Here is a 25,642-nt window from a genome sequence, read left to right as displayed (position 1 = left end):
GAGAGAGAGAGGAGGAGATAGAATGTTATTGCCTGATGTCCCACATGCTTCTGCAATGGCAGTGCAGAGACAGACAACTAATAAGAACACCTCCTCTCTGCTTGATAAAAGGGACTTTATATAAACAGTGACTGCCCAGTAGGAGGCAACCACCACAAACACAAGCCACCACTCCCAGACTCTAAAACACTAAAATAATGAGATGACTCAAGACCGTAAACATCTGAGAGAGGGATGTAGGCAATTCAAAACTGTTTGAAATATTTTTATAAATGAAAGGGAATGCATATTTATTAGATAGACAGACAGACAGACAGACAGACAGATAGCTATAGATAGATAGATTGACTGATTTATATTGTACTGCATTTATACACAAACATATGTATCTGATATAATTATAACATAATTAATAAACTATTCTATAACCATTTGATTCTATTTTAATTCAATCATTATTAATTGTACGAGAGAGAGAGAGATTTTAGTTTCTTTATGTGATTTTGTTAGGTGACTGTGTATTAATAGGCCTTGTGTGTATGCTCTTTGTCGAGCTGTCCTAATTTTCTGCAGATGGTGAGAGGCCCTGCATTCCATTAAAGTTTAGGGAGAAAGACTCCTGTCCTAGAGAGATAGCACCTACCTATTGCAGTGTCTAAAATCATTTAGTGTTGGATTGTTTATGGTGCTCTAATAACACGTGACTGCCATAGTCACAGACTTCAAGGATTTTAGTTGCTCTCCTTGGTATGTTCTTGATGAAGAGAAGAAGCAGTCATAACTTATCACTATAATCTGTGACATCAATTATGGGAATTTATTAATGATATGGCTAACTAATTATTGTTTGCACGAAGGTGGAAACAGACCATGTTTTTAAAGTGCTAAAATGTTTGAAGTGACCTATCAGAATCTCAGAAAATGTTGTACTGTGACACCTCTAATTTAATTTGCATATGACTATAATTGCTTGTGAATGTTTTGAAAGTGGGTCTTCTTCTTTTTCTTCTGTATTACTGAACTTCTGGATCCCATTGACTTGTGATGTAAATTGGAACTGCAGAGAACAATCAGTAAACTCTCTCAGTTGATTGCAAACCTGAGTCTGAGTTTTTTTATTCCTCAATATTCATATTGGGGACCCAACTGTTACTCCCAACAATAGATGGATGGATGAATGGATGACCTTGTAAATCTTTCCTTCCTCAGTGCCAACAAGAAAAAGGAAATCGATTTGTTTATGGAAGTCAAAAGATGTTCCACAAGCTAAAGACAAGAGAGAAAATGTCTACAATGAGTAAGATATTTAAGAATTCTAGTAAATATAGCATTTCATTTTTATATTATTCCATTTCTAACTGGTGGGCAGTGTCACAGATGTGAGTGTAAGGAAGTAGAATCTGATGAAGGTGGTGTAAATATGATTCAAGCTTTGCCGTTTCCACACAGATATGGAACAGATGGACACTCTTTAGGCCTCTGCCCTTGTGCAGATGACAGAAAAACCTCTCCCACATCAACGCTGCATGTTTTACAACAGCATTGTGTTCATGTTAGTTATCCAATGAGCCAATATTTAAAATTATAAAAACGTTCTGATAGGGTTCATCATCTAACACCCTGTCTACATCAGATGCGAGTGGCGCGTTGCGTCAAAATAGAGCCCATTATAATCTATGATGCTGTCTACACTGGAAGTCTCCGTTGCAGTACACGGGTGTCCCGTTTCATTTTGCACAGCACGTTGGCGCTGCTACTGCCAACAACACAAATAAACAGTTTAGAATGTTTGTGTCGACACGTCCAGTGTAGACAGCCTCAAACTGTTGTGTCGCGTCCGGTGTAGACAGTGTAAGTTTGAAGTGTATAGGTAAATCACGTTTTAGGCATCTGAAATGTGTAACCTGTGTGGTAGCAGGTGAGGGGGATTCAAACCTATTCTGGGCATATCACCTTTGCCACCAGGAACAGTGCCCTCTACAGAGAGATTAATGATTTCTGTGAAGACCAATTCTGAAATCCAAATAATTGGTTTGATTAAACAACCACACTCAATACAAATGTGGATTAATAGTAATGAATACAGTAGCTGTAGAATCAGAGATGCCCCCCGCCCCCCGTACCTTTACAAGAGTCCAAGAGACCACACGACCATCAGAAGACACAGAAAAGAAGTTATGATTATTACCCAAATCATCTTTTTGCCTCTTCACCTGTCACCAAGACAATAAAACACACCATATACAGTACAGACAAGACTTTCTGGTAGCCCAAAAATTACAAAATCTGTAAAAAATAAATAAATAAATAAATGTCTCGGAAATTTTGAATACTAGCTTACTGCTTACTTTACAATGTGCAGTATACTGTACACCGTATACGGCTTACTATTGTTTAAAAATTGTATGCAAAACATTTCAAACTGTAGTATTTATGTATTGTTGTCACATGACCTAATTATATCACGTTTAATTTAGTGAATGGTGTTCATTTACCATCTGGGATATACAAAAGGTTATTGTGCAGTTTAAATCCAATGTTGTGTAAAACTGTAAAAGGCAACGTTACAAATCATAATTCAATCATGACATCAAAAATGGAAGGTTGAGTCAAGTGCATTGCATTGCAGGATTAAGTATACCTGTACATACTGCAGAAATAGCCAGAGTAGTATGGTAGTATGCTATTCCAAACACAGGTTATGCCAAAGGCTCTATTGTTTCTGTCATGAAAGCACTGTAATTCAGAGAGAAAATTGCTCTTCTAAAACTTCACAGCACAATTTTCAGAGCTTAGGTAAGGAATGGTATTTTTTTTAACCATTGCTCCAAGGTCATGCCCTTATCCATACCTGCCATTCAGGGTCTGTGTGCATGCCAGTTATGGCTTTTATAAACGGGCTCCTGGCCCTCTTCCTTAAGGTTGTACATGGCAACACAGCCATCGTAAAAGCCCACAGCCACCAGGTAGGAGAGATGTTCATGGATGTCTACACACATGATGCTCGATGTTGTGGTGAAGATGATTCTGGGTAAGTAGGGCTCTTCAGGGAGTAGAATAGAAGCATGCCATGCCTCTGTATGGTGAAATTGTATAGTGGTGGAAGACAGAACAGATTTGTTAGAAAAGTTAGAAAGTCAATTCAAATCATATTTATTTGTATAGCTCTTTTCACTTAACACTTTACAATAAGGTTCCATTTGTTAACATTAGTTAAATACATTTATGGTATTTATTAATCTTGGTTAATGATAATTTCAACAAACACATTTTTAAAATCAAAAGTTGTATTTACATGAATTTAATGTATTTAATGAACTAACATTAACTATTTGTATTTTTATTAAAAAACATTAACAAACATGAATAAATACTGTAAAAAAATATATTGTTCATTGTTTGTTCATGATACCTAATGCATTTACTAATGTTAACAAATGGAACCTAATTATAAAGTGCTATTACCCTTTTCACGATACATACAGTTGTGCTCAAAAGTTTGCATACCCTTGGAGAATTGGTAATATATGTACCATTTTTAAAGAAAACATGAGTGAGCAGGCAAAATACATATCTTTTATTTCTTATGGGATTCATATTCAACTGTAGGTTATAACAGAATAGCACAATCATAAAACAAAACATGGCAACAAAGAAAAAAATGAAATGACCCCTGTTCAAAAGTCTGCATACCCTTAGTTCTTAATACTGTATATTGCCCCCTTTAGCATCAATGACAGCATGCAGTCTTTTGTAATAGTTGTCTATGAGGCCCCAAATTCTTGCAGGTGGTATAGCTGCCCATTTGTCTTGGCAAAATGCCTCCAGGACATGCAAAGTCTTTGGTCGTCTTGTATGAACTGCACGTTTGAGATCTGCCCAGAGTGGCTCAATGATATTAAGGTCAGGAGACTGTGATGGCCACTCCAGAACCTTCACCTTTTTCAGCTGTAACCACTGGAGGGTCAACTTGGCCTTGTGCTTAGGGTCATTGTCATGCTGGAAAGTCCAAGAGCGCCCCATGCGCAGCTTTCGTGCAGAAGAATGCAAATTGTCAGCCAGTATTTTCTGATAACATGCTGCATTCATCTTGCCATCAATTTTCAGAAGATTCCCCATGCCTTTAGAGCTCACACACCATCACCAAAACATCAGTGAGCCACCACCATGCTTCACAGTGGGGATGGTATTCTTTTCACTATAGGCCTTGTTGACCCCTCTCCAAACATAGCGCTTATGGTTGTGACCATAAAGCTCTATTTTGGTCTCGTCACTCCAAATTACAGTGTGCTAGAAGCTGTGAGGCGTGTCAAGGTGTTGTCGGGCATATTGTAACCGGGCTTTTTTGTGGCATTGGCGCAGTAAAGTCTTCCTTCTGGCAACTCGACCATGCAGCTCATTTTTGTTCAAGGATCGTTGTATTGTGCTCCTTCAAACAACCACACTGTCTTTTTCCAGAGCAGCCTGTTTTTATCCTGAGGTTACCTGTGGGTTTTTCTTTGTATCCTGAACAAAGGATACAAAGGATACCTTCTGGCAGTTGTGGCTGAAATCTTTCTTGGTCTACCTGACCTTGGCTTGGTATCAAGAGATCCCTGAATTTTCCACTTCTTAATAAGTGATTGAACAGTACTAACTGGCATTTTCAAGGCTTTGGATATCTTTTTATATCCTTTTCTATCTTTATAAAGTTGCATTACCTTGTTACGCAGGTCTTTTGACAGTGCTTTTCTGCTCCCCATGGCTCAGTATCTAGCCTGCTCAGTGCATCCACGTGAGAGCTAACAAACTCATTGAATATTTATACACAGACACTAATTGCAATTTTAAAAGCCACAGGTGTGGGAAATTAATCTTTAATTGCCATTTAAACCTGTGTGTGTCACCTTGTGTGTCTGTAACAAGGCCAAACATTTAAGGGTATGTCAACTTTTGATCAGGGCCATTTGGGTGATTTCTGTTATCATTATGATTTAAAAAGGAGCCAAACAACTATGTTTTGCATGATCAGTCATATTTTCAAAATCAATGCCAAAATTTCACAATTTCTGCCAGAGTATGCAAACTTTTGAGCACAACTGTATGTAAGCAAGCTAAGGGGTCTGTGGAAAGGGAATAGGTGAGATGGGGCCTATGCAGAGTTGATGAATTTCCAGAGAAGAGTGCCCTCATCTCGATGCATCCTCAAAGTACTTGAAATCTGAAGTATGGATAAAAAGGCATTTACATCAGATAATTGCATTCTTTTTTGGAACACTTTTTAAAGATCTGTCAAAACCCAAGATATGGGGTTTAGCAATCACAATAAATAATTTCTCATAATAATTACTTACCCTGTGCAATGTCATCAAATGTATTCTGAGTCACCATATGCTCAATGATCTTGCTCACCTTAGCCACTTTGGAGATGTCATCACTCTATAAGCAGAATATAAGCAGATTTTTCTTTCTTTCTTTAAATCACACCTAAAACAAATCACACTTTTGAACTAAATATGAAGACATGATTTACCTTTCTTGCTCAAAGTTTATGTGTTCATGTTGAGAATGACTGTATATCCATCAATGTGTTTCATATCACATTTATTGACAGGGAAGTTACCAGCTCTACCTGAGTCTCGGCTACAATCATCTTGTTCTTGCCTTTGTCCTCTTCCTTCCCTTGACATTTGGATTTTCTGCTTCTCTTTACTTTTCTCCTGCCTCTGAAGTTGCTCTACATAACTGTCATAGATCTCCCACTGCAGAAAGAGCAAGGCATGCTAACACTGTACAGTAGTCCCAGAAAGTATTTGGACACCTAAGCCACACCTAAAAATGTATAAATGTTTTTGCATTACAGTATATGCTGTAGCAAATTATCCAACCAAAGGCTTTTATTTTAAATACATTTAGTGCGAGCACAATTTTTAAGCAAAACATTTGTTAGATAAAATTTAGATAAAAAAATAGATTAGTTATTCAAAGTTAAGACAGGCATATTACGAAAAGCCTGCTCAAAATAATTTTTGAGATTTATCTCTCACCTGATTGGCTGTTGCTGAGAAGTTTGCACGAGGAGGTGGTTCGGTTTTACAATCTCTTCCCTGGAAAACATAATTTAGATAAAAAGAGGGAAACAGAATGGGTTAAGCACAAATTTGGTACTGCCCCTGCAATAAGTGAACCGTAAATCACTGTAGATAAAAGCATCTGCTACTTGACTATTTGTACTGTAAGTCATAACACTAATTTGCTTATACTTTTTTTTTTTTTATTTGCTTGATCATCACATCACAGATCGCAATAAAGGTGTGGTAATATGACACATAGGTCCTGAAGTAAAATTTTTCTCACTTTTAGAGGGTTGTTTAGTGTCTGAGATGCTCTCTCGCTGAATTTGAACTGGTTTGTGAGTTTCTGTTCTTTATTGCCAGCTCTGATGTCCACACTGTCTGGCCTCTCTTCTCCTCCTCCATCGTCCCCTTCAAATGGATCCTCTCCTCCTTCCACCTGAACAAATATAGCAGTACATTTCTCTTACACTTAATAGGATAGTTCATTCAAAAATGAAAATTGTCATCATTTACTCACTCTTATGTTGTTTCAAACCTGTATAACCTTTGTTTTTCTTCCAAGCAACACAAAAGCAGATGTTAGGCAGAATGTTAGCCTCAGCCACCATTTACTTTCTGTATGGAAAAAAAGTTGGAATGAAAGTGAGTGCTGACTGAGGCTAGCGTTCTGCCTAACATCTCTTTTTCTGTTCCACAGAAAAAGGCGTACTGGTTTGGAACAGCATGAGGGTGAGGAAAATTATCTCAGAATTGTTATTTTTGGGTGAACTATCCTTTTTATTCAAATAGAACAGGTTTCAATCTGGATCCAGAAATAATACCTATTACAGAAATAATAAATAGATTTTTTTATTCTTACTGGGGTTTCTGGTTTTTCCTCATCCATTTCAGAAAGAATGGCCTCCACAGGATTTTCTGAAATAATTGGTTTTGCAGGTTGTAATTTTACTTTGTAACAAGGGGTTATCTTTGACTCTTAATTGTTTATTGATTTGTTTGTTTGTCTTCTCATCCTCTGTAAAGCCTTGTTTAGCCATCTGTCTCCGATCCTCACTGCAATCCTTATACACAAGGTTCACCTCCAGTACAAAGTGAGCAGCCAGCTGATTCACACTGCTGATGGGTTTATAGCAGCTCTCCTGAACAGACAACAGCTTTTAGAAATTTGACAGACAGACAAAAGTTTGAGCATTTATTCAAGAATGAATAAGAAGAACAATCTCTGTTCTTCGCACACACATACACTACCAGTCAAATGTTAAAACACACCTACTCATTCTTTATTATTACTATTTTCCACATTTTAGAATACTACTAATGTCATCAAAATATGGGAATTAGTTACACAGCCACCCTTAGCCTATCAATATATGCTGGGCACTTGTTGGCTGCTTTTCCTTCATGATCCAGTCCAACTCATCCATTAAAAAAGTGCTAGTTTTTGTAAAGACATTACACATAGGTACAAATTATATTTGTATATATTTCAAGCATTTAAGAGTAAGCCCTTAGCTTATATCAAAAGGTTTTAAGATCTTAAGAATGATAAATTCAGTCAAGTGTGTCCAAACTTTTGACTGGTAGTGTAGATGCATGAACAATTCCCTTAAAGTAATAGTAAAAGTAAAAATTCTCTCATTTACTCACCATCATGGCATCCCAGATGTGTGACTTTCTTTCTTCTGCTAAACACAAAACAAAATTTTTAGAAAATATCTCAGCTCTGTTGGTCCAGTCAATGCATGTGAATGGTGACCAGCACTTTAAAGCTTAAAAAGCACATAATGGCAGCATAAAAGTAATCCATAATACTTCAGTGGTTAAATCCATATCTTCAGAAGTGATATGATCTGCGATATGATAAGGTGTGTGAAAAACAGATCAATATTTAAGTCCTTTTTTTTTTTTTTACTATAATTGTCCACTTTCACTTTCACATTCTTTTTCTTTTGTTTTTGGTGATTTGCATTCATTGTGCATATGGCCACCTACTGGGTAGGGAGGAGAATTTATAGTAAAAAAGGACATAAATATTGATCTGTTTCTCACCCACACCTATCATATCGCTTCAGAAGAAATGGATTTAACCACTGGAGTCGTATGGGTTACTTTTATGCTGCCCTTATGTGCTTTTTGGTGCTTCAAAGTTCAGGCCACCATTCACTTGTATTGAATGGACCTACAGAGCTGAGATATTCTTCTAAAAATCTTTATTTGTGTTCTGCGGAAGAAAAAAGCCATACACATCTGTGATAGCATGAGGGTGAGTAAATGATGAGAGAGATTTCATTTTTGGGTGAACTATTCCTCTAAATTCATGATTAAGGTCCTTATAGGAAATGATAGTGACTCAGAAAAAGTACTTTACCTTGAAACTGTATTGGACAATATTCTGTGGAGCATGTGGATTGTTTGCTGTTAGTATTCTGGTGAACTCTTCTTTCAGCTCTTGTGGAACACAATAAAGTGACATTATGTGCAGTCCGATCACAGGCACTCCAGGTATACTTATTGCCTCAGTTAGGTCCAGCTGGTCTGGAGGCTTCACAAGAGTCTTTCCGACTCTTCTCCTTCACCAGTGTCATTCCCATCCTCATCATCCTACAAGACAGAAAAAAAAAAAAGAAGAAAAAAAAAAAAGGTTTGAAATTCCAAGCACTGTGTTTAATATATGTGACAAAGCATTAATTTCCATATGGATAAAAAGTGGTTTGAAAGTTACCTTCTTCTTTCCAGTGGCTTTCACCCCCTTTGTGCCTTTGACTGGATATGAACATTAGATCCCTGCATTTGAAGAGAAAATATGAAATATTTGTTGGGTCTTGAGGCACATGAATTTAATGCAATGCTTTTCCAGAAAGCTATCAGTTATTAATCAGGTGCATTAAAGGTAAATTGCATTATATTAATATAATTTGCATGAGCTATAACGTCGTTACCATACCAGTTTAGATTTCACTGTCGCAGGTTTGTGAGGCACTGGCATTTTTAGCTTTCAAATAAGTAAGGTTTATTACTTTGGCGTTCAGGCCTGTTAGGCAATCGATGAAGCTCTGAATGTAGCACCACTTTTAAAAACTTCAATAAAACATCGCATTAAAAATAACATTAACAACATGCTCTCCTCTTCCGAACTGCTCGCAGCAGTACTTGCATGTGTACACACGTTGTCATAGCGATGGCATCGCCTGACGCCACATTGTAATGGGCATGCGCATTGCGCAGTGAGAGGTGTCACCTATAATGCTGCAAAGAACTGCAAAGCAATGTTTTTATAATGTGAAAAAATAACCTCAATTCACAACTTTCTTCCATTTAATTCAGCTCGAAGACTGTAATCGTGTGATATTTTATCTCACACATACATTCATTAAAAATTCCCCAAACAATGGCGATTATTATTGAACATTTCTGAATGTACAGTACGGAAGTAAATAAGGCGGGGCTTTGTTTGTGAATTAACCGTCATTCTGTTATTGTAGCGAGTAAGAGAAGTTACTACATAATCTATCTCAGAAATGAAGGACCGCCTAGCCGATTTGACAGTCGTAAGTATTTTATTTTCTTACTCTGCGTTCTTTGGGAGTAAAGTTATAATTTAAGATTTTTCTCTATGCTTACTTAGTTTCATTATCATAAATACAACGTAATAACATGTTTACAGAGATGTCTCGTGTTTCTCCAGTATTGCCCAAATGCACAGTACCATGTTTGGTGTTAAAACAAAGCTTTTCAAAACTATTTAAAGCTTGGGGGTTACGACCAATTTGTAACGTTTGACCTCACACCAAAAAACTCCAGCTGTCTCCGTGACTGTTTTTTATTTATTTTGACTGTCTGTAAACACACTCCTGTTCAGAACTGCAGTGACATCAAAACTCCTGTGGAGTCAAATGCTTTCCTAGAGGAATTCCTCCCTAAGGTTGGTTTGTGTGTCCTGTCTACCTAGCTAACTAGCTTTGTGTCTTTCTGACCTCCAATTCAACGTTACAACATCAGCATTTTTCTGGTATTGGCAGACTTGAAGATCATATCATATCATGTTAACAGGTAGATGAGGTTCAGAAACTTATTGAAAGGATTTCCTATTGTGTGGAAGAGGTGAAGCTGAGACATTGTACCATTTTGACAGAGGTCAAACCACAGAAACGTGAGTAAATTTGTGCACAAAAAACATTGCACACTGTGTTTGGGTTATGTTTTTTAATTTGTTAAAGGAGTAGGTTTCACCCAAAAATGAAAATTCTCTCATCATTTACTCACCCTCATGCCATCCCAGATGTGTATGACTTTCTTTCATCTGCTGAACATAATTGAAGATTTTTAGAAGAATATTTCAGCTCTGTAGGATCATACAATGCAAGTGAATGGTGTCCAGAACTTTGAAGCTTCAAAAAGCAAATAAAGGCAGCATAAAAGTAATCCATACGACTCCAGTGGTTAAATCTATGTCCTCTTATTTAGATGTGAAAGAGGAACTTGAGCATTTTAACAGTGATATCAAGAGGACAGCGGATGTAATCCGGATTAAACTGAAAGGTGATTGCATTACAGCTTTTGTGTGTGTTTGTTTGTGTGTTTTTTTACTTTGGTGCTGGAAAACCCGTGATGATTTTAAGGGATGATTTGACTTGCAAATATTGTTGCTTGATCATCTGTCCTAGTGCATTTACTTGTATTGGACAATTTGCTCAAATCATTCCCTTGTTTTTGTTTTTATTTGGAAATGTGTAAGCTACATTTCCTCTTTTTCTTGTGCAATAAAGAACATTATCTGCTAAAATTGCCTCTATATCTATATAGATTGAAAAATCTAACTTATTTGTCACTCGTGTTTTGTTTGCAATAAGGAAAATCTTGTCATCACTTTCATATTTATTACCTTGAAAATGCATAATGCTTTATTGGTTGTTCATATAGATTTGGAAGGAGGTTTTACACAGAATGAAAATGAAAACAGTAGCTCTGTGTACTGCCGTATCCAGAGTACTCAGGTGAGATGTGACAATCAACTTCTGTTACAAATGACATTTTCTCATCATTTTTAAAGCTGATTTGTGTGATTTTTTTCTGATATTAAAATTCTTCCTTGTAGAACTATACTGTAAGTAAGCTATTTGTAGGTTGATTTCACTTAAAAGTGTAACAGATGGCTTTGTTTGTTTGAGAAGCACATCCATCCCGAAACATCAACATTGGTTCTATTAATAGTGTTATTTTGGGTGGGACTCTTTGTTTGTAGAACCAATGGAAGGCTAGGAGAGTTTTCTGGAATCTGTTTGAAAATTATTTCTGAAATTACACACTTCAGCTTTAAAACATTTTGAAGCTTCTAATTCATATTTCTTTAGTTACTTGTTTTAATTCTCTCACTATTTCACTTTTATGTTATTAATCCATAGCACACAGTGCTTTCACTGAGGTTTGGAGAAATAATGAATGTGTATAACCAAGAACTGACATCTTTCCGAAAAAGAAGCAAAGAACAGATCCAAAGACAGTTGGAGATCAGTGAGTGAAATAAAACATACTTAACACAGAAAGCTTTTTTGTATAATCATCATTTAAATAAAACTGCTTTAGACATAGTGCTTATGCTTGACCTGTTTTGAGATTAGCATTCATTGGTAAATGTAAGACAGCAATCATTAAAGAATAGTTCACCCAAAAATGAAAATTCTCTCATCATTTACTCACCCTCATGCCATCCATCCATCATGTGTTTGAATTTCTTTCTTCTGCAGAACACAAACAAAGGTTTTTAGAAGAATATCTCAGCTCTGTAGGTTCATTCAATGCAAATGAATGTTGGCCAGAACTTTGAAGCAGAGTCATTATCATTAACGAAATCTAAAACTAATTTAAAAAAAAATTAGTTAAGTAAAAATTTGCACCTGCGTTTAACAGGCATTCCTAGGCTAGACTGTGGCAAAGACAGTAGAAAAGAGGTAACGACAAAAAGCATTACACAAACTGAACAAAAGACACAGCAAACATTATCATCATATATTGAAAGGTCACATATCTGGGCCACTAGTTCAAATGAGTATAAAACGATAAGACGCATTAGTTAATTTATTCATGAAAGATTCATAGTCTACTAGACTTTGCAACATGCTTGCCTTCCAAAAGTTTGTTGTTGATCTCAAATTTAAGTCATCAATATCTGTTCATGTTACCAAATGTTATAGTGGTACTGGATTTCAGTTTTATGTAATATATTCTCAAAAGTACAAGTAGGGATTGAGGACCATTATTGTTTTTTTTTTTTTTTTTCTCCCAGTTTATTTTAAATTGCCAAGTTATTTAATGTTTGAATCTTTGTTCCTTAGTTGGCACTAATTAGAAATGCATTTATCGCAATAGCGAAGTGAGCATGTTGTATTGCTTCTAACAATAAATAATATTATGGTTTAATATGTATATTTGCATAATTATTATATCTGTTAAAGTAATTAACTATTTTGGTAAGTTTAACAGTACCACCAGAACTTAAGTGTGCCATACATTCAGTTTTATTCTATTTTCACTCAGTCAGCTAAAGTACTTCATACATTAGTTAATCCCTAAAACTAAAATTACTAAAACTAAAACAGAAATAAAAATAAATAATATCTAAATAGAAATATTTTTATTTAATAAAAACAAATAAAATCTACAAAAAACAAACAAACAAGAAAAATACTAAAACTGAAATTCAAATGAAAATTGAAAATAATATAAAAATAAAAACTAAATCAAAAAATAAATACTATAATAACAGTGCTTTGAAGCTCCAAAAAGGACTTTAAGGCAGCATACAAATAATCCATATGACTCCAGTGGTTAAATCTATATCTTCACAAGTTAGGTGTGTGTAAGAAACAGATCTTTTTACATTCTTCTTTTTTTGTTTTTGCCGATTCACATTCTTCGTGCATATCACCACTTACTGGATATGGAGTAATATTTATAGTAAAAAAGGACTTAAATATTGATCTGTTTCTTACCCACACCTATATAATTAATTCTGAAGACATGAATTTAACCCTTTTTGGAGCTTCAAAGTTCTGGCCACCATTCACTTGCATTGTATTGGCCAACAGAGCTGAGATACTCGTCTAAATTCTTTGTGTTCAGCAGAAGAAAGAAAGTCATACACATCTGGGGTGGCATAAGGGTAAGTAAATGATGAGAGAATTTTCATTTTTGGGTAAACCACCCCTTTAAGATCCTACAATTCACATAATTATTCACATAATTCTATCATCAAATAATGAACCTTTTAATAAAAAGGTCCCCGTAAAAGCAAACATGCAATGTTTTTTTTGTTTTTTTTTAAAGGTGGCAGAGTTGTCAGCGAAGAGGAGACTGAGGTTTTGCTACAGAGCAACAACCCTTCTCTCTTTACCTCAGATGTAAGTTTTAAGGTTATGTTAACTGAATGCATGCCACGACCACTTTCATTTTTGCTGTTTTCGATGAATGCTGCCCCAAATGTTTAGGTAACCCTTTGTGTGTAGATGCTTTCTGGCTCACACATCACGGGGCAAGCACTGAATGAGATCGAGTCGCGACTTAAGGATATTCTCGGCCTGGAGGCCAGCATTCGAGAACTGCAAAACATGTTTATGGATATTGCAGTGTTAGTGAACAGTCAGGTAAGCTGGCTTCAGACACCAAAGAATGATTGAAACAATTGTAGATCAAAAATGTAATACATGGTTGAGCAAGAACCTTTCATTGGAATAGCTACTACACATCTGCATGGTTTATGCATGGGTTTCATTTAAAGGAATAGTTCATCAAAAAAAAAAAAAAAAAAAAAAACATTCTGTCATCATTTACTTTCACTTATTTTATTCCAAACCCATATTACTTTCTTTCCTCAGTGAAACACAAAAGCAGATGTTAGGCTGAATTTTAGCCTCAGTCAACTTTCACTTTCATTGTATGGAAAAAAGGTGCAATGAAAGTGAATGGTGACTGAGACTAACATTCTGCCTAACATCTCTTTTTGTGTCCCACAGAAGAAAGTAAGTAATTTGGGTTTGAAACAATGTACATAGCAGTATTTCTGGTCTGTTACCTCATACAGTGAATTTACATATAGTAGTTTCATCTTTTATACAGGGTGAAATGGCAAACAACATTGCAAAGACTGTGATGAAAGCTGAAAACTATGTAGATCAAGGTAAAGGAAACACTGCAAAAGCTGTGAATTACAAGAAGTCTTGGCGGATAAGACTTCCTCCTTTACGCAGTTCATTCAAGAGCAAAGCTAAACCAGTGACCAGTGACGTCTCTTGAGAACTTAACCTAGTGTCATGTTGAGTGTTCAAACTATGGAACCTGTCTTGTTTGAATTTGATAATGTGTCCTGTGCAAATAACTTGTGGAATTCATTCAATGATTTATTCTGTAATCTCTAAAAAGCAGCAGTTCCTTGCCTTTAATAGCAGAATTCCCACCTTTCACAGTTTTTGTTCTATGTCTGGTAATTTTGTTCATCAGATCATTTTCTATTTCCAAACAACAATTCTTGGTGTTTTCCACCAACATACTGTAGGTACTCATTAACCTTGCACTCAAATAGTACTAGTAGACTATCTGACGCAATATTTTAACAAACCAATATGTGACTTGAGTCTCAAAGTAAAAGCCCATTTGGAGTCTACTTCATTTCACCTTTGTTTTTTTGTGTGTTGTTTTGTTACGACTTCTTGTTTTTGTGTGTGTGTGTGTGTGTGTGTGTGTGTGTGTGTGTGTGTGATTCTGATATGTTTCTGACAATTGGTGTTATGTTACTCATACTCATTGTTTGACCTAATGACTCTTGATTTAAATAAACACTGATCTAAGAGTATTGGCAGCTTTCCTATTTCAAAATCCAATCGTAGGAATGACAGGTCACATATTATAAGACACATCTTATATCTGTAGTCCTTGAAAATGTATAACATGTTTTCATTGCTTGCTAATTGTTTAATTAAATTAGAATATTGTAAGAATATTTGCAGGTGCTTTAAATAAAAGGTCAGCCTACATTTCATTTAAAAGCGATTGAAAGGCTGCTGGTTTATTGAGGTGCTGTTCTGTTAAACCTGTCCAAATGCAGACTCCTCGTCCCCCACCCAAATATACTGTATAACAAGAAAAACACACAGGATGTGTAAAAATATTAATTGTTCTTCAGCCCTGACTAAGGAAGAATCCTTCAGCAGGCAATGGTCTGTTAGGCCAACAATTGACTCACATCAGGCTCATTACGACATACTATTGGTGTTTATTATACTCAAAAATATGCATTTCAACCATCTACAATATTATTTACAGTAATCCACTACTTCTGTTCTATATATAGAAATATCTGCAGTGCATTTTGTGCCCTGATACCTGTGATGTCTACGGTTTTCTAGTTCATTTCTTCATTGCTCATTTGGGCACCATTCAGCCCATCTTCACTCTCCTCTGCCATATGGTCACACAGCAAGTAGTGACTGGTGTGGGAGCAGCAAGTGGGGAAGAAGATTTAGATGCATATTCTATGTCTCTCTGTCTTATTTTGTGTATATTCACACACCATGGAGTAGTACAGCCAGTCTCTATCTCTCTCTCTCTCTGTCTCTTTCGTATCTCATACTTCTCTCATTCACACTTTGTTACACGTTGGAGAAAATGTCAAGGTCTTACTCGCACTCAACCTTTCTGTACCAGTTAACTTGCTTAACAATGTAACAGAACGCACAGTTCTGTTCAGCAGTGAAATGGGGCAGCTCTGAAAAAGGCCCTAAACACTTGGTAAAAGAAAAATAGAGGACCAGCAAACATCAAAGGTAAGGAAAGGAAAGGTAAGATACATCTGAATTATTGCTAGATAAAAGCGACCTGCAGAGATAAAATGGTAAATTAAAATAATTGTTTGAATAAAAATGGAACAGCATCTTACATGCAATGTCTCTTTTTCTGTTTAAATAGGAATTTTTTTTTTTTTTTTTTTTTTTTTTAAGTTCATGGACTCATTGCATTGATGTGGTATTTTAATTATTAACTAGTTTTCCCTGTTAATTTGGTCTTTTTTGAGTGCTTTGCTGTGCGTTGTTGAGTTTTGCTTTCATTAAACTATCATTTTTATGTAATTTCTTTGCAGTATTATTTAAAAACTATCGTTGTTTTAACAATTGTGGACATTGGTTCTACACAAAGAAAAGGAGTTTCCTTAATATGAAATTAAAATCTTAGCTCCACTCAAATGCTTTGAGTAGAGAAAACCTAAATGAATTGAGTTAACCTCGCTTAAATATATTCTGTCCAAATAACCCCACAGAACCTTGCTGATTGCTGTTAGCAACCAACAATACACCTTAGCATATTAAATATCTATTTTTGTACAGTATGACAAGTATGGTGTTTTTGAGGGTTTACTGATCTCCAGGCAGACATTCTGATGGGCTATCATGATGATTTAAGCAATACACTCTACTGCATTAATTACAATAGTCCTATCCTCGACCTAACCATTAGCTCCACTCTTCTCCACAATGGTAACCTCCCAGAAAATCCAACATGACAGAAACTCCTCTAAATTATACATAACAACATTAAACACTAGCAAATCTCCTATTTGTTTAATTTTACATAGGAATAAATACATTAAAATATCTCTTCATTTTAAAATGAACTCACTCAAATCAGTCCCATGCAAAGGATGATGGGAAATTTAAATACTCTGCCTGTGTAGTCCCAACACAATAGAATTAAGTAAATATGATGGACTGTACAAAATGTTGAGACCAAATGCTGAAGAATTGTATTGTATTAGCACCACTAATTGAGCAAGCAGTAAAAATCACGTTGAGTGAACACCATCCGTTAGAAGTCTGAATCCATTTGAATATTTTATAGCAATGTGACTGTGTTGAACTTCACTTGGACTTTACGCAATATAATTATGTTTTCATCTCAAACATTAATGTATTAAGTTGATTTTAAGTGTACCAGTTTAGTATTTTCAGTGGAGCTGCTTTCCCTTTTTTTCTATACATAGGTTTACAGTATATTCAATTTTCTCAAACAAATCAAGTTGGATTGAACAATACTTTAAAATAAAGAAAGCATAGAATAACACTGTTAATTTGCAACTGTCTATAAATGTTGTAATCCTAATATTTTTCATACATACAACTTGTAAAAAAGTAGTTTATTCTACATGGAGAGGGTCCCCTAATGGGACTGCCATGTTGGATGGTTTAACCCTCCCTTTGTCCTTTGAGTATTTATAACCATTAAAAATGCATAAATTCTTAACAACACTTAAATACCCCCCTTAATGAAATCTGTTTTAATGCTGTCCCAAAGTATATTATAATAGGGGAGGAAATTATATATATCATTGAATATTAATGGAGTACCATAACAAAAGCCCCATTGTACCATATCATATAAAATCATGTTAGTAAACTTATTTACTGGAGGGACCCAGTGGAGCAGGTGGAGAAGCTAGGGGCTACATCTGAGATAATTTGAAAAAGTTTTAAGTCAAATTTGTTTCATAAAAGTACAAAAAACTATTTAAAGCTGTAAAACACAACCGTGTCACAACCGGTTCTTGCCATTCAGGTCAACATTGACCTGTTAAGACAATGGAGGGAAAAATTTGTTTACAAAAATACAAAAAATAATTTTCTTTATTATTTTGTTTGTTTTGATGGTCTTGACAAAGTCTCAAGTTTGGTTCCTGTACCAAAAACTAGAACGTTGCTTAAATGATGATGCATACACGCCCCTAGGTGTCAGTGTAAGTCCACGACAACATAAGTACACCTTTAAAGTATCAACTTAATATCAAATTGCTACGCAAGTAATTTACAGCTAAATAAATAAATAAAATGTATGTATTTTTATACGAGTATTTTAAAATTGTTTTGACCAATGTCTTTTGTGTTCATATGTGTGTTTATAGAAGATGCGAGGTCAAAGGATCGATGTAGAGCAACTTCTCAGGCAGTCACAGACTGAACTGCTGTGGATCCAGAAACAGCTGTCAATCATAGCAGCACGAAATGCCAATCATGTCAGGGCCAAAGTCAAGGTGAGTGACCCTAAAGTACATTCATGTTCACTCATTACGAGTAAATTGTCCAATTGTTACTTATTTCGCCACATGGTTTCTAGATACATTTCTGAAGGTAACATTTTCAATGAGGATCAGAAAAGATTGTTTGAGGTTATGAATGTAGGCTACACTTAAATTTGTGTTTTGTTTTTTGTTTTTTTCACTCGAGTATATTTTTGGCAAGATACATTATTTTAATATCTTTTTACACATCAGCGGGTAAGTTGCTATTTATTATCGCAAATATTTCAAGGAACAATTATAGTTAATGTACACAAGGTGGCGCCATTCTATTATTTCTTTATTTACAAAAAAGCATAGTGTGCTGATCTACCAATCAGAGCACAACTTATACACAGGACTGGCAATGCCAGCCAATGGAGGATGTTTGTGTCATGTGACGAAATGACAGGTGATTCACGCAGACAGAAGGTGTGGTGGTAGCGCACTGTCCTATCAGGATCAACTTGGAAGAGTGCAGGCCCAGTCTCCTCCCTTGAGAACAGACAAGGCATCTTAAACTGATGCATTTGTAGAGGAGTGCCCCAGTGCAGGGGGAGTGGAGAAAGAGGGCAGTTAGCACTACTGGAGCAGCTGGGGTTGCTTGGCAACAGAGCAGAGGAGACTGTAACATATTCCCTATTAGGAATCTGTATCCTTTCCTCTCCTTTTTTTTCTCTCAGTGCGAAGAGTGGCTAATAGCCAGGATGTGCCTACCGCACTGTCTAAGTAATCCCTCTTAATACCCCTGTGTGCATTAAAATCTGATGTAACTGTGTGATATTCCGAGACACTGAACTGAAATTCCCCGGGTCTGGTGTGGTTGCAGTTTGAATGGAGCAAAATGTCCTTGTTTTCCCTTTCTGTTCCTTGAGATAACAAGAACAAATTATAGCAGCATGACCAAGGATGTAACAATATTCAGGATAATTTATTCAGGACTAATTACAAATGTAATGATTTAAAGGGATTGTTCAAACAAAAATGATAATTCTAACATCATTTACTCACACTCAAGTTATTCAAAACTAGAGGTCAACCGATGGTGGATTTTGCGGATTCCGATTTCTAAGGTGATGGAAAAGGACGATTAATCAGTCAATAGTTTTTAAAATAGATTTATAGAATGTTAAAAATAGTCTAACTGTGAGTGGCTTTACTTTCTAAAATCCCAGATGTAGTTTATTATTCAACCAAAATCTGAGTAAAAAAAAAGAAGAAGAAAAAAAAAAAAAAAGATTTGGTGCATAATATGGGACTTTAAACTATAAACAAGCCCAAAACGCACCATGGGCTATTACACCTTTACAAAATGGTAACACCATTTTGATGATTAAATTAAATTAAACTTTAAAACATGGAATTCTGGAAGATAATCATAATTATAAACTATAATTATTAAAATAATGATTAAATTGTTAAAAATAGCTAAAATGGTGTGTTCAATAGCACATTATCATATTAACATATTTTTGCTGTGGTATCAAAATTGGTATCGAGAACTGTGAAATTGCACTGGTATCGGTACCGACTACTGAAATTTTGGTAAAGTGACAACACTAATATACTGTATATACTGTATATGTTTCTCTGGATTTACTATTTATAGGTATGTGTTTGAGTAAAATGAACATTTTTGTTTTATTCTATAAAGTACTGACAACATTTCTCCCAAATTCCAAAAAAAAAAAAAATATTGTCATTTAGAGCATTTATTTGCAGAAAATGACAACTGGTCAAAATAACAAAAAAGATGCAGTGTTTTCAGACCTTGAATAATGCAAAGAAAACACATTCATATTCATTTTTAAACAACACAATACTAATGTTTTAACTTAGGAAGAGTTCAGAAATCAATATATGGTGGACTAACCCTGATTTTCAATCACAGCTTTCATGCGTCTTGGCATGATCTCTACCAGTCTTTCACATTGCTGTTGGGTGACTTTATGCCACTCCTGGTGCAAAAATTCAAGCAGCTCGGATTTGTTTGATGGCTTGTGACCATCCATCTTCCTCTTGATCACATTCCAAAGGTTTTCAATGGGGTTCAGGTCTGGAGATTGGGCTGGCCATGACAGGGTCTTGATCCGGTGGTCCTCCATCCACACCTTGTTTGAACTAGCTGTGTGGCATGGAGAATTGTCCTGCTGGAAATACCAATCCTCAGAGTTGGGGAACATTGTCAGAGCAGAAGGAAGCAAGTTTTCTTCCAGGATAACCTTGTACGTGGCTTGATTCATGCGTCATTCACAAAGATGAATCTGCCTGATTGCAGCCTTGCTGAAGCACCCCCAGATCATCATTGATCCTCCACCAAATTTCACAGTGGGTGCGAGAGACTGTGGCTTGAAGGCCTCTCCAGGATCGGTGATGATCTGGGGGTGCTTCAGCAAGGCTGTCGTTGGCTTGCTGTGTCACAGCCTTTAAGTGAACACAGAAATATTGGGTGGAGGAGGTCGGGAGTCAGGCATTAAAGGCCATGCATGAAAAAGGAAAATGATTTACACATCAGTGATGTGAGTGGCTCTACTCTTCAGTGCACTCCATGTGTGAGCGCAAGAGAGAGAGAGATGGAGAGAGAGAGAGAGAGGGAGAGACTGTGAGAGCATACTGTGAGTGCAAGACCACGTACCAGTGAGCATGCGCATTCTTGATTAGCATGTGTGTGTGTGAGACAGAGAGAGAGAGATAGTGAACGAGAAAGGGAACGCACAGTTCTGTTGCACCAATCTCACAGAGCCTGGAGATGCTCTCACGCTGTCTCCAATTCTGGCTGAGAGCTTCTGCAATGACACGCATGCATGCATGCCCACAAACTCAGAGCCACACACAAACACACACCACAGACGTGTCGTGGCTGCCGGTGATATAACGGAGTGGTAGCATTGAGGAAGAGAGAGTAAGAGAGTGGGTAAGCAGCTATCTCTAAGGTACAGTGCATGCACACACACATCATGTTTAATATGAATGAGATGACAGTAGTAGAGCTAATTTGCATGTAATGCCGTGCTGTTGTGCCTACATGTCGCCCTTCCATGGCTCAGAACAGAACGTGCTCTGGTTCATTCTGCAATGCAAGGAGAGCATCTTACAGTATATAGTGTGATCCTGATGTGCAGAGAGACATTTGACCTGGCAGCATCTGGAGTCAGGTGGTGGATTGTGATGCTGTCTTGTTGCTTAGTGCTACTGGTCAACAGGAAGTTTGGATGTTGCAGACACCTTATACACAGACAACCTGAGGATATGAGTTGTGCTGGAAGGTGTGTGTAGATTATGGGGGGTTTATGTGTTGACATCACAGACCATAGCTGGTCAAGGTCACGGTTAGGTGTAAAGGAACTTTATATGCTAAACACAAATAATATAATTCAACTAACCACATTTCAACTAACCACAATTGCAGTTATCATATTTAGGATAGCAAAAAAAAGAAGCTTATCAATTGTTAAAATGGACTTAAAAATGCTTCCCATACTGTATCTCTTGTTGTTGAAGTCAATGGATGTGCGTGCAGTCAAACAATATTTTGCGACTAATTTGTCTGTCACCAGCTTAGGGGAAGCTACTTTGAAAATTTAGGTTTCCATGTAATGCATGATTTACACATCAGTGATGTGAGTGGCGCTACACTTCATTGCACTCCATGTGTGAATACGAGAGAGAGAGAGAGAGAGAGAGAGAGAGAGAGAGAGCGATGTGAACTCATTTAAGCAAAGTAAAGTCAGGCCCATGGGTGGGGTCAATATTAAAGTAAGTAAGCTACAAGTTCAAAATAGCTAACAACATTGAATCTACTGTATTTAAAGTAGAAAACATTTTTAAATATATACAATTAGTTGACAGCTTTAAATTATATGACATAAACTGTCTGACAAAAAAAAATATTCACTTCAATGAGTCAAATTCATTTCAATTCAGTTTCCCAGCACGGTTTAGGTGAGGTTTAGATGAGTGCTTTTGATTAGTTTGCAGATGTTGACAGATACCAACATGGACATTGCTTGACATGCCCTCATCCTCATAAAACCATGAACACAGCTATGCAAAGGTAAAAGATAATATGACCCAAACTACAATAAATACAGGTAAAGGGTTTGGTACTGTCTTAGGTCATCCCTTCCTTGCTGAAATAACCAGCGTAGCTGATCTCTGTTGCGTTTTGAATGCTGGTCCACAACACGGGGTGCTGGTGTTCCACGAGGCTCTTTGACTTAATCAGGACATCCTTGCTTAACCAGCATTAGCAGAAAAAACATAAACTCAGCAAAAAAAGAAATGTCCTCTCACTTTCAACTGCTTTTATTTTCAGCAAACTTAACATGTGTAAATATTAGTATGAACATAAAAAGATTCAACAACTAAGACATAAACTGAACACAGTTTATAACTGTGACCTTAATTGCCTTACCATCTGTAAGCTGTTAGTGTCTTAACGACCTTTGCACAGGTGCATGTTCATTAATTGTTTATGGTTCATTGAACAAGCATGGAAAACGTTGTTTAAACCCTTTCTGTAAAGATCTGTAAAGTTATTTGGATTTTTACAAAATTATCTTTAAAATACAGTGTCCTGAAAAAGGGATGTTTCTTTTTTTGCTGAGTTTATGATGTTCAACATAAAAGCTGGGTCCTGAAGCAAAACCAGATGAGATCCACTGCTTTAAACAACAGTGGAATTTACACATCATGTGTCCGTGTGTGTGGACTGGGGCAATTTTTTTTCGCTCCTATTACAATCACCCTGTTCCCAGGGCTATAGACGCACAGCTGGAGTGAGAACTCTCATTTCAGTTAATTTTCCAAATGAATCCTGCCACTGTGGAGTTCCATTTGTGAATGGATGTTTCTCTTTGTGGGGTAGGTTGACGGCCTGCTTGATTTGTTAGCCTAATGGCTCATTAGCTCCTTGCTTAATGCCTCTGTCCTGCTTGCAGGCTTTTGATGTGTTGGATGATAAGTTGGAGATATCGTTCTATGTGGCTAGCCAATCCGTGTTCCTTTAGCAATGCTGGCCAAAGCCCAGGCTAGGTTGGTACTGGTGGGGTAGTAGGTTGACTGGCTGTGACTGAGTCTGCTAATGTAGTGTGGCATGCAAGCCAGCTGGAGACCTGGCAGTCACAAGGCCTTGCCATTGGTAGTATTACCACTCTGACACAGCAGACTGTTTTCTGAGATTATGTAAGATCCCTTAGTAAAATCCATACAGACAGACATGCTCAAACAAAACAGAAGGGAGAGCTTTGAAACATGGAAGAGCCTATGGATGTGTGATTGGGAACTGTTTTTTTTTTTTTTTTTTTGCAAAGACAGTACAGACCAAAAGTTTGACAGTTGATTTAAGAGTTCAAAGTGTGTCTAAGGCTGAATTACTATCTTGCATGTCACATAATTAATAATACCACTATTTGATCCACCAACTGTAATCAATACTGGCGAATACACAAAAAAAGTCCAGTTATCCTATTATTTTCTTTGTTCAACATTCAACATTTTCTTGGCTTTTTGAATCTGAACTTCTGAAATTTTCCAACTTGATAAAGTATTTTGTGATTTTCTTAAAAAAAAATAATAATAATAATAATAATAAATTATATATATATATATATATATATATGTGTGTGTGTGTGTGTGTGTGTGTGTGTGTGTTCTTTTTAAGCTTTAAATGGCTTTGAGGGCAAAAGGTTAGGCTAAATGGAGAAATAGTAAGAAATATATTATTAGAGTTAAAACAAGGTCTTTTATTATGGAGATAAACAGGTTCATGTTGTCTAAAGTGACATGCAACTTGCTTTCAAAGTTGGCAACTATTACAAAGTGATGCTCCTTAGGTTTCAGCCAAGCAATGGATTTTTGCTGTCATGTACTCAACAGCTAGCAGAAAGTATCTGAGATGACTCTAATGCAGAGAAAGATCAACTGAGCAGGCAGTTCCCATGTGTCAGTACTTCCTATTCAAAGGCCAAAATGATGAGCTCGCAGCATGAGTTGTCCAGATAGCACCTGCTGCTGATGTCATACCGGTAACAAACAATACACTTTTAGATTGTGTCTTTAGAAGACACAGAGGTTCACAGCTTGCCTTTGATTGGACATTAGGAACCTTGCTTGATCTGTAATATTTTGGCTGGTACACAAAATGTACAACATTCTCTGCACTGTTGAGAATAAACCTTTTCTTGAATTTCTGTGTTAAATATTGTCACATCAGAAGGTTTGCATGATGGTTACACTGACTATAGATTAGCTATAGCAGCTGAATGGCATATTCTCAAAATCCTTTTGTAGCTGTCAGTGATTTAAAATAAAAATAAAAGTATACTGTAGCTTTGACATTTATCATGGTTCAGTGTTACTTAGCAATTACATAATTAATAATGGTGCAATGCTTTAAAATGTCCCACAACATCTTAAAACAGATGTCATGCAATCATCTTGACTCACTTGGCAAGCTCAGTTTTCTTTCCTGTGTTGACAAAGTTTGGGCAGGACATATTAATGGGCTCTTAAGCCCCATTTTTTAAAAAATAGCCAATATGCTGAACCATGATTTGCTGCTGTTTTTTTATTTTATTTTGATGGTTGTATTGGGGGGAGGGGCATGGTCATTCAAGAGCATTTGATTGGACAAAAATCTGTGTAGTGCAAGATGTCATCAGTATTTTTGGTCCGTTTTTCTGGAAGATAAACAATGTAAGTTTTAAAAGCTAAAGGTAAATTTTTCAAAACTAAATAAACATGGATTAAAAGACAGAAAACCCAAACTTAATACCTTTGAATTTTGGTATTATACTTCATACTGTGAAGCTCAGTCATTACAGAATATTTTTAATGTTGTTTAAATTTAATCACCATTTATTTCTCTGTAAATATAGAGTCAGAACAGTAACAAATGCATTTTACATTTAACAAGCAATATCTAGGAAGGTAAAGAGTAAAAAATCAGAAGTCTATGGAAAGAGAGCTCTCTTTGTGAACTCTTCTTGCGATTGTCGGAGAGAAATTATCTGTAGGTGATGATAATGGAAATGGGGGATGGTCTGGTTTGGTATTAGATCCCTTCCAAGGGAGAGGTTCAGTTTCATTATAGCACTTTATCTGCTGGTGTTTCTGTTCAGCACTGCTGAATGGTAAAAGTAGCAAACGCTCAATAAACTGGGCGTGATCCTTTGCAAACCAAGTGCTAGCAGTTAAGTGCACAAGTAACATGACGAACATTGATTTTATCTAGACAGTGGAGTCATGAAATTACTCCCACAGTATAAATACACTATGGCCAAAAGTACTGTATGTGGACACCTCTTTTCTCATAGACTTAAACATAGCCATGCAATCTCATTAGAAAAGCATGTTTTATTTTTTTTTTGAAAAAAAGTGTACCCTTTTTTGTTCCAGCAAGACAGTGCCCCTCAGCACAAAGAAATTTCCATAAAAGAAATGGTTTAATGAATCTGGTGTGGAAGAAACCTGTGAGTGGGCCACTGACCAG

At 36.3% G+C, this 25,642-nt stretch overlaps 2 protein-coding genes and 2 pseudogenes across 7 annotated transcripts in view; 2 read left to right on the top strand and 2 right to left on the bottom strand.

Moving 5' to 3' along the window:
* LOC127430929 (dynein axonemal intermediate chain 1-like) overlaps positions 1-7,050 on the bottom strand; it is a 38,828-nt pseudogene extending 31,778 nt beyond the window's left edge.
* A 1,320-nt stretch (positions 7,051-8,370) lies between these two features.
* LOC127430928 (dynein axonemal intermediate chain 1-like) lies at positions 8,371-9,274 on the bottom strand (annotated as a pseudogene).
* Positions 9,275-9,350: 76 nt separating this feature from the next.
* On the top strand, positions 9,351-14,901 carry LOC127431093 (syntaxin-2-like). Of its 2 annotated transcripts, none has more exons than XM_051681350.1 (9): positions 9,351-9,604; positions 9,916-9,978; positions 10,107-10,206; positions 10,521-10,595; positions 10,977-11,050; positions 11,459-11,567; positions 13,380-13,453; positions 13,559-13,696; positions 14,152-14,349. In XM_051681350.1, exons 1-9 carry the CDS (start codon positions 9,575-9,577, stop codon positions 14,200-14,202), a joined length of 714 nt encoding a protein of 237 aa, XP_051537310.1. In that variant the 5' UTR covers positions 9,351-9,574; the 3' UTR covers positions 14,203-14,349. The 2 variants fall into 2 exon arrangements, with proteins under 2 accessions (XP_051537310.1, XP_051537309.1); XM_051681349.1 differs by having other exon boundaries at positions 9,373-9,604; positions 14,169-14,901.
* A 1,206-nt stretch (positions 14,902-16,107) lies between these two features.
* The window catches only part of LOC127431074 (RIMS-binding protein 2-like), a 110,971-nt gene continuing 101,436 nt past the window's right edge, over positions 16,108-25,642 (top strand). For 2 of the 5 annotated variants that reach the window (XM_051681316.1, XM_051681315.1), the window contains exon 1: positions 20,917-21,064. Coding sequence is in view for 3 of the 5 variants with exons in the window: in XM_051681312.1 (XP_051537272.1) it covers positions 17,743-17,832; positions 17,998-18,126 (219 nt within the window). In the remaining 2 variants the exon portion in view is untranslated. Of the gene's footprint in view, positions 17,833-17,997; positions 18,127-20,916; positions 21,065-25,642 lie in introns of those variants that run through there. The other 3 variants (XM_051681312.1, XM_051681310.1, XM_051681311.1) reach the window with 3 other exon arrangements.

This window comes from Myxocyprinus asiaticus, chromosome 40 (assembly GCF_019703515.2).
Source record: "Myxocyprinus asiaticus isolate MX2 ecotype Aquarium Trade chromosome 40, UBuf_Myxa_2, whole genome shotgun sequence".
Classification (NCBI taxonomy): domain Eukaryota; kingdom Metazoa; phylum Chordata; class Actinopteri; order Cypriniformes; family Catostomidae; genus Myxocyprinus; species Myxocyprinus asiaticus.
The sequence above is the reverse complement of the archived record's forward strand: the minus strand, read 5'-3'. Positions and strand labels throughout refer to the sequence as shown.